This window comes from Phodopus roborovskii, unplaced genomic scaffold (genome assembly GCF_943737965.1).
Source record: "Phodopus roborovskii unplaced genomic scaffold, PHOROB, whole genome shotgun sequence".
Classification (NCBI taxonomy): domain Eukaryota; kingdom Metazoa; phylum Chordata; class Mammalia; order Rodentia; family Cricetidae; genus Phodopus; species Phodopus roborovskii.
The window spans coordinates 6,053,899-6,063,767 of record NW_026126619.1 but is presented as its reverse complement, the minus strand read 5'-3'; the positions used below and the strand labels follow the sequence as shown (position 1 = coordinate 6,063,767).

The window sequence follows — 9,869 nt, the reverse complement described above, 5'->3', positions numbered from 1 at the left end:
AATGCTATGTGAGTTTTCATAGCACATTGGTATGCCTTCTACCATGATGATCATGAACTCACCCTCTGAACTTTAAGCCCTGATAGATGCTTGAATAAGTTGATTTGGTTGTGGTGTCTTATCATAACAATAGTACATAACCAAGTTAAGATAGGAAGAGGAATACAGAGCTTTCTAGGACTTATTTTATGAGGGCTAATACTCTGTTCCAATAACTCGTTTCTTAGCATGTATTACAGGTTGATATTTTGTGTATAAATTATTTGGTAAAAATATTAGTCTAACATACCATTTTTTATACTTTTTGAATAGGTATGCTCCCTAAGGACTCATGTGTTTGAATGCTTGGCCTGTAGTTTGTGGCACCATTAGGAGACTATGGCCTTGTTAGAAGAAGTATGTCATAGTGAGGGCTGGTTTCAGGTCTCATATATGCTCAAGCTGTACCTAGTGGGACACACAGTTAACTTCCTGTTGCCTGCAGATCAAAATGTGGAACTGTCAGGTTCTTTTCCAGCACCATGCCTGCCTGCATGCTGCCATGTTTCCTGCCATGATGATGATGGACTAAACTAAACTCTGGAAATGTAAGCTATCCTCTGTTAAATGTTTTCCTTTGTAGAAGTTGCCGTGATCATTATGTCTCTTTACAGCAATCAAACCCTAAGAAATAATACACAATTTCTGTAATATACAGTTATAATAGAATATAAATTTACATGTGTTTTTTTTCTGTATTAAACTAAATAGCATGATAATTTTATTTAGAAGTTAACTGTTAAAATATGTAGATACAATTTAATTTTCTATTCCCTTCCAAGGTCTCTGAATCATTTCTTCCTCTTGAAAGAAATTTAATAGTCAGTTCATAATATTTAAGATAATGCTATCCATCTCCCTCCCCCTTGACTAGTTTCAATAACATACAACTTGTGTAGTTTTATTTGTATTACTTCAAAATTGAACACTTGAACACTTTATTGATCTTTTTGCTCAATATACCACTCAAGGCAAGCTCTCAAGTTCCTGTGACTCCTTTTGTTCTTTTGTTGTTGTTGTTGATCCCATGATTTTCTTCCTTGGTATACTCATTCTACATAGTCACCCCAACTCTTTCATGATTAATTTGTAAAATTATACTATAGTCTGTAGTAAATATTCTTTGTGTCATCTTCATTAGTGCTATTGATAGCAATACAGGGAGCTCTTCTTACTCTTTGGATTATTCAAGATTATTTTAATTTGTCATCCCATCTTTTCTCCCATTATCTTTTATGCTTTCCCAAAGACGGAGTCTATGATGCCTAATGGGAAGGAGCCCAGTTTTCCCATGCTTTCCTTTTTTTTAATTTATGTTATCTTTATATTTTGAAATTATAAGATAATTACATCATTTCCCTTACTTTCCTTTGCTCCCTCTAACACCTCCCCACACCCCTCTTTGCCTTCAAATTCATAGGCTCTTTTAAAAAATATTTTTACGTATATGCCCATGTTTACTCAATATGCTGTGCTGGCATGGAAAAGCTAACCACAACTTCTTTGCAGAGTTCAATAAGAGCCTTTTCATCTGGTGATATACACACTTTACAAAGAGCATCTTGAACTTTCTTGTCTGTGTCTGATCCTTTGCTTGCTAGTGATGTCTCACCTTACAGTCATGCTTACACATTCTATTATTATTATTATTATTATTATTATTATTATTATTATTATTATTGGCATAGAAAAGGCAGCTGTCTCAAAAGGATGGAAAACAAACTTCAAGAGTATTAAAAACTACTGGACTTGAATTATTTCTCTGAGAGATGTTAGTCTGACCAAAATAAATATCATTAGCAGGGCAATGAGGAGAAGCAGCTTTGAAGAGCACAAGCTGTGTTTAAGAAGGAAAGTGCGTACTGGAGTGGACAGATGGAGGCAAGTGTGAGAGCAGCCTTGAAGACCAGCAAAATAAGATGTTCCCTGAATGTGGAGGTTAATAGTTAAACTGATCCTTATTGTTATCTATGGCCTAAAGACTGTCCTTGATGCCATTATAGAAGATGTAGCTTCTTTGCAACCTCACGTCTCTGATCATAGTTCTTCATTCTTCTTCCTTTTTTTGTTTATATTTTCCTTCCACATTAAAGTTGATATGTATTAGCAAGATCAGGACTGGCAATCTTAAATCAGATGTATGCTTGTTCTGAGATTAAGGTTCAATCTCATCAGAGAAACATACTTTGGCTACACTCTCAAATAAACTCAAATGATAGTGGCTTAATAATACAGAGGTTATCTTGCTCACAAATATAAATGGGCCTTAGGGAGGTGAATAGGTAACTCTTGTTGAAGAACAAATGTATGTTCTATATAGAAGAAATTTCAGTGCAGTCCATTATCGGGGAAGCAGTACTTATAAATTTTTTACTTTCTGTAGCATAGAACTCAGTTACTTAGACATTTCTTACTCTGAAGTTGTCCAGGAAATGAATTCTGGCCATGTGACTAAGAGGAAGGGAAATTGAGTTATTGAAAAAATAGCTTATCTGTATCACAGTGGATACAACTGATGTATCTAGAGGCAACAAAGAAGTCAAAGCTATTGCCTTCTACTCATACATATGTCTACACACATGTATGAATGCATGGGTATATGAATTTTAAAGAGAAAAAATTCTGACAGACTATTCTTTCAAAGCATTATGATGTCTAATCTTATGCCATTATTTGAAAGTCTCCGTATGACATCAATAGGCTATGCTTCACTAACCTTACTTGATAGTTTGACAGCAGTGACTATGATATTACATATATATTTGTTTTACTCACTGTTTCTTTAAAAGGAGCAGAAAACAATTAAATCGCATTTGCCCAGGGATTCAAAAGTAAACTGATTTGTGGGTGGAAGTGATTTATGTATCATATAAATAATTTTTTGAGGCAACTGAAGGCAGCATGAAATGCAGTACAACCATAGCCATTCTATCGAGTTATTACAGAAATCCTTATTATCAGTACTTGCACTGCTAGAAAATTGAAAAATATACAACAGATTTGCTCGATGGTCACATAATATAGGCTGCAGTTTCTACATCAATAAAATTTACTCAGAGAAACAGTTTGGGCTAATTCTAATAAGTAATGAGCTATTCAGTCCACCCATTGCTGTGTAGAGTATATTTGTATCTAGCTCATCTTCCATTCTCACACCATCCTCAGTATTGCTGAACCTCAGCTCTGGGCATTTAATAAAGTCCTCTGGGAAGATTCAGCATCCGATTATGCAGCTAGTGAAATATAAGGAAAACAGTTAGAAATAAGGCAAGAGCTATTTTCTTAAAATATAGTCCCAACAGTCATTCTGTTGCAAGCTATTCCTACACACATCCTACAAACTTAAATATAATATTGTAGAATTTTATTATCTGTTACAGATCACTAGGTTTCAGGCCTATGTTGCCGGTCAATGTCTTGTGTGTCCAGACTTAAGAGACACTCTTCTTTTGACATGGACTTTTCCTTCTTCTGCTGTTTACAGTCTTCTCTGCATTCAGTATGTGAACCTGAAGTTAAATTGTATCCCAAGTAGAACTATAATTGCATTTGATGCCTTGAGTGGTGAACATCAATTAGTTACAAGTGTTCAAAAGGCTCCTGACTGGCAGGTTCCATTATTCTTGTGTGAGGATTTTAAAATTGCTTTGAAGGCATTTTCAATCATGTCAACAGGTGGCAAAACTTTTGAATGACTTCTCCACTTGTCTTTGTCAACACTCCATTAAAACCCTCATTTATCTACATCATCTAGCAAAGCATGGTGCTAGCATCTCTGGTGTGAAATTTCGACTTCTAACTTTTTCATTTTTATTTTCACTCAAAGTAGTATTGTAATCAATGGAGAGGGAAGGACTTCAATCACTACAAGGACAAGTTTCAATCAAAGTGCCAAACAGCAGCATCTAAAATTTTCACAGATGTACAATCACTGGGAATTCTGTGAAAATACACATTATGATTTAGCTGTTGGTAATCACCTTGGATTCTGCATTTCTTGTTAGTTTTCAAGTAATTCTGGTTCCAGGAATAACACCTTGGTAGTCTGTAAAACTAAGGCTTACCCACTCCTCTTAGGCATCTAGCATTCTTTTTAGTAGGATAAAGTCAATTTTGTTATTTACATGTAGCTTAAATCATTTTGAACATTTTTGGATCAACTGACATTGACTCATCATTGCCAAACCCCAAATCTTCAAATTGAACAGATTGCAGTAGGAAGTTAGCAGACCTAGCGATTTAATTCTCACTCCTATGGTCCTACACACTATTCTGGGGAACAAATAGGGATAAATTAGAAAATTGACTCAAAAAAAATGTGCAGAACTATAAAAAGATAGACCCATCCAAACATCCCTAGTATTTAATATAGTACTTGATGCACGCTCATTTTCATTTTGTGAATAAATATCGGATCAATATAAGTTTGATGTTTTCCATATTACACAAGTTTAACTATCAGATTGTGACTGAAGGGCAAAGAGGTCATTCAGAAAATCGAATCAGGGGAATAGGTGCAGAGAGTGTTTTGTGGGGAGTATGTGAATATATAATATGAAATCTGATGGAAATGAATGTGAGCTATAAAGCTTAGTCTCTAACTTTGAATAAGTGAAATACCCGGTTTTTAATGTTTTGAGTAGAGCCAAGGCCAGCATTATTATATAATAATCTAGTTGGCTACTATGTTCTAGGTACCAACTGATGTGGATTGACTATGGGAAAGGACAGTTATTGAGAAACTATTTTTAAAAATAACCTGCTACGAAGAGATCATGCCTTGTGTGATAAGATCAGTGAGAAGGGCGTGGGAGTTCATTGAAAATTTGAAGGTAGAGATGGATAGATCTGGTTTGGCTTTAAGGATGAAACATAAAAAGAAAGGAAAGTCAGTCAGCAAATGAGATGCCAGTGTGTCCTTGGAAAGTATAAGGAGAATTGTAGGCTGACTAGCTCTGACGGTGAAGCATCAGGAACTTAAATGTAGAAATGTTCAGGTAATTTATCGACAATTTAAGGCATCGTGTCATGTAGGTAACTGGAACTGTAGATTTGGCATTCCAGTCACAAGTTCTGCAAGGAGCTGTAAATTTGATGTCATCAACTTATTCACAGGTATTTCAAGGCATGGAATTTATTGAACTCTTCTAGATATGAAAGAAAAGACTTGGGTGCTAAATCTTGATGCTTCGAAACTGTTCAGAATACAAAAATATGTAGAAATGTGATGTATCATTGTCAACATTATCATTAATGATTAAAGTACAAAAGGATGGATAAGTTACTCATTTTAGGGTGTGGACTTTAATCTTAATTAATGTATAAAAATGCCTTGAAGATTTTAAGGAAAGAAAAGATTAGAAAAATACACAATACTGTTAGTGATTCAGGTGTAGAGAACAGAAGAAGGGATGGGGGTTATGAGTGGAGAGACAGGGCTTTTAATTCATAATATACATCTTAATTAATTTTTAATTATTAGGGTAACATTATTCTGCAAAGTGTATTAAATATTAATAGACTTTAAATAATTTTATTTAGTACATGTTAGTATATTTACTCCTAAAAGTAAGAACAAACACTGTCAGAATTCTAGAAACTTCTTCAATGTCGTTCAGATCATTTTGTTTTTATAGTCATCCATTCCAGAGGTAACTGTTTTACCCTGACTTATATTACACATTTCCTTCTTGTTCTCAGTAGTGTTGCTATGCATACACAGATTGCTAAAATGCATAATTATTTTTCAACTTTTTGAACTTTATGGGATCATCGCAACAGGCTGAACCTCCATGCTCTCCACAAGAAACACTTGTACGCTTCAAGTCTAACCCAAATGTAGAGATATTGACAAGAAGGGTGTTGAGGGATAGTTACATTTCAAAAGTCAAACTTTCATTGGTGAATTATTACTCTTAGAAGAGGCCAGCAATATGGTTAGATGTCTTCCCACCATGGGAGGATGTTATGCAAGCACTATAGCAAAATACTGAGATAGGTGTTCAGGTAAAATGTTGCTATTTGCTTAGATTTAGAGGCTTCAGTTCACTCAGGTAGGTCCTGTCAATATTGAACCTTAGTGAAGTTATCACATCTTGCTAGGAATATGTGGAAAAGCAAAATACTCTCTTCATGGCCAATCCTAAAAAGTGATTCAAGTATTGTCCCTTCAAGAGTCTGCCCTCAGTGACCTCAAGTGTCCTAGGCTCTCTCCCTCCCTCCCTTCCTCCCTCCCCTCCCCTCTCTCTCTCTCCCTCCCCCAACCTCTCTCTTTGAGATTCTATCATTTCCCAATTCTGGGGATTCAAGCCTTTAATAAAAGAACCTTTGGCTTGATTTGGTTTTAAAGTGCTGGGGATCAAAGCCAGTGCTTTGTACTTTGTAGACAAGAGATCTACAACTGAACTACATCCCAATCTCCAATAGAGACATTTTAAAGACAATGTGATACCTGAATTATGGCTGATATCAGGGAAAGTTGTCAGCTTGTCACCTGGAAGAAGACTCTCACCAAGAGCTCTGCCTCCAGATGTTTCTGCCTCTGCCTTGAGACAACTGAGAAATAAATATCTATTGTTGATAAAATGTGGTCCTTTGCAACAAGAGCTTAGACTGATGAAGGCAGCCTTGCCAAGCAGTGTCTAAACATATGTGATACACCTAAATGCCTCACAAATACCTGCAAGACTTAGAACCAGAACTTCATGTCCACAATATGAATTAGTGGTTTATTCAAAAGGAAATCTTTGTTCAAAAAAAAAAAGATAAAAATTCTAGATAACACCATGGTTTGCTTAAGGAAATGTATTTAAGAACTTATGAGACATCTCAAGACTTAATTAATGATCTTTTATTTGCCAGATTTATGAACCTAGAAGTGTGATGTGACAGACTACCCAATACTTCCCAGATAGAGAAGCCATACTCTAAACCACCACTGCCCCCTTCATCTTGTTGTCCCTCTTACCTTGTGAATTTTGGACAATAATTTTTTTGGTGGCATATTTTCTTTCTGGCTGGCCTGCAAATCACTAGAGAAACAAGACTTGCCTCAAACTTGTAGATAATGTGTCTGCCTCTAACTACTACTCCTCAGTGCTGAGTCTAAAGGCATGTGCCACCTTTTTTTGTAGTCCGAGACCATTCCAGAAAGTTAGTCAAAATGCAGAGAAGAGCTGACCTCAAGATGAGCAGCCCCAGTTGATGAATCCTTAACATACTCCAGCACCTAAGGCTCAGGATTATATCAGAGAGAGACCTACACTTCCTGGGGTCTGTCCCACATGGGGTGACTTTGGGGTTCCTGGTAGGAAGTGGGGCTGTACTTGATCATGTTCAATTATTGCTAATATATAATGTCTTTCTACTATTTTGATTTGTATCTGATTACTTATAAAAATGACAATTTTCTTTGATTATTCAGATTTCTTTAAGAAATTATCAATTCCTTAAGAAATTATCAAGTCTTTAAGAAATTATCATTGTCTCTTTGTTTTTTAAAAGGAATTTTTCTTGTTAAGTTTTGGGGTCACTTATTGAGGTTTAAAAAGGATCAGGATAAACAAATAGGCCAAATAGATGTTTATTCAGGGAGAAATAACTTACAACCTAGACAGATGAACACCAGCAAATTCCACCAGATGCTTTCCTCTCCACATCCTGCCAGCAAGAGTTGGGGTCAATGGGGAGGTCTGTGGGGGAGGCTTCCCTCTCTGCTTTGGCCTTGGAGCATTTCTCCTTCTTTAAGGTTTTTGCTTTCTTCTTTTTGGGCGTTCCTGAGGTGATGTCATCATGGTCGTGATTATTAGATGTGTTCTCTCGTTTCTCATTGTTTCGCTGCCTCTGGGAACGCTTGTTATTTGTCTTGTCTGCCTCAGTGATTGTCTCATTCTTGGATTTGTCCTGGCCGGCCTTGCCTCCGCCAGTGCTGTCACTGATGTCCTGGTGTGCATCGAAGAGCTCCACATGACTGTCCACATATTTGGTGCGGTTCTCCACCAGCTCCACCATCTCACTTATGATCTGGATCTTCTCATTGCCCAGTTCCTGGCTTCGGTTCAGGGCCCTCTGGAAGCCATGCAGCACCCGCCTCTTCTGGGTGCCATCCATCTCACACTTGAACTTCTCATTGTAGTAATCCAATTGTTTCAGGATCTCATGGTATTTGGCGTCGATCTCCCGCATCAATGAGAAGGTCACTTATACTTAGAAAGTGATTAACTTTTTTTATGCTATATATCTTACCTCTTTCTGCTGTTGTGCTTGGGTGTTAATTTTGGTTTTAGTTTTACAGGAAGGAAGTCATATTACTTATCCTATCTAGCTCTTTGAATCTATATTCACTTTCTTTTTAGATTTCTTTTCTTGCTTCAATCCTAAGAAATGTCTCCTCTGATTATAGTTAGCAATGAATTTTTTCCCAAATAAGGTTTAATATGTACATTTAGCTAATTATTTCAATTTATTTGATATGACATTATATGTAAAGAATAAAGCGTACATATCCGAAACATACTCACTAAAAGCCTGAGATCGCTTATCTCAGAAACTGTACTTGAGTATGACTTAAAATGTGAAGTTTCAGGCTAGAGAGATGGCTCAGCCATTAAAGGCTAGGCTCACAAACAAAATGTGAATTTCCCCCCTCTCAATGTAAGCCACATGACTATGATCTCTGCCTGTATGTTACATTTAAATATAGGGAAGAATTCCCTACCAATACAATGAGTAAGAAACAGATCTGAGGTTGACCAGTTGTACGCCTTTGTTCCTCAGGATATTTATCGTTACTTTATGATAGAACATAAAGATTTTTTCACAGTTAGAGCTTTTCAAACGGGATTGATAATTGGAGGAAGAAATAATCGAAGTCCTTCATCATCTGGCTGAAGGACAACATGGTTAAATAAAGTATGCTGACAATATGAAAATTTTCTTCATGTCTTTGGTTCATACTTGGAGCCTTCAAGATTCCTTGGAGCTATACAAGTCCATATTTTCTGAGTCTTTCTGTAAATAAATATTTTTTTTTTAACTGTATAATACTTCACCAGAATACAAGTGTTTTTCTTTAACTTCTGAGTAGTCCTCATCTGCAAAAACAAATAATTTGTTTCATTTAATTGAATTTGAATGGCCAAATTTGCATAGATTCTCATCAAGTTTAATGTCTTTGCTTGCTGTACTCTTAATGGCATCAAATGAAGTCCTAAGAAATCCAATCTAAGCCTAGGAGAAGAACAGGGATGATTTGGAATGTTCCCAAGATGGCTATAAAAGTTAAAATGACTAACTGGACTTAACCACCAGGGGCTTCATGTCATCCTCAAAGAAAATTAAAGTGTTACCCACTTTAAAGAGAAAATGATGATGAATCCATAAAACTGTACATAAAGTTGCAGTGAAATTTGAGTTATATCTCATTCATGCAGATAATGAAGTAAAAAGTCCAAGTAAACAAATAACAAAGATGTATATGATATTTTAAATTGAAATGTTTAAGACAATAGATTGGTAGCTGAATAAAGGGTACTCAAACCTATTCCTAAAACAGTTTTCCAGTACAAACAGACAAATCTACATTATAAGGAATGTTGGAATTAGATTTAAGTACATGTGTTAGAATTCAAATGCTTATTTTCCTCATTCTTTGAATAATTATCATTATTAGTATTCAGAAAAATAACTAATTAATTCTTACACTACTGATAGACTAGCTTACTGACATGCTCATTAATATTTCTTGGTTGTAACCCAACCAGTGTGAACCTTAAATAATCAAATCATTCAAGTAGGCAATTGTCTTGATGAATTTGCAGTGCATTAATAGA

The 9,869-nt window shown here is 35.8% G+C and overlaps 1 protein-coding gene across 1 annotated transcript; it reads right to left on the bottom strand.

The window, feature by feature from the left end:
- Positions 1-5,213: 5,213 nt before the first annotated feature.
- LOC127237984 (inhibitor of growth protein 1-like) lies at positions 5,214-8,223 on the bottom strand. The gene is made up of 2 exons (XM_051206416.1): positions 7,696-8,223; positions 5,214-5,234 (listed from the first exon to the last, which is right to left on the bottom strand). Exons 1-2 carry the CDS (start codon positions 8,221-8,223, stop codon positions 5,214-5,216), a joined length of 549 nt encoding a protein of 182 aa, XP_051062373.1.
- Positions 8,224-9,869: the final 1,646 nt, after the last annotated feature.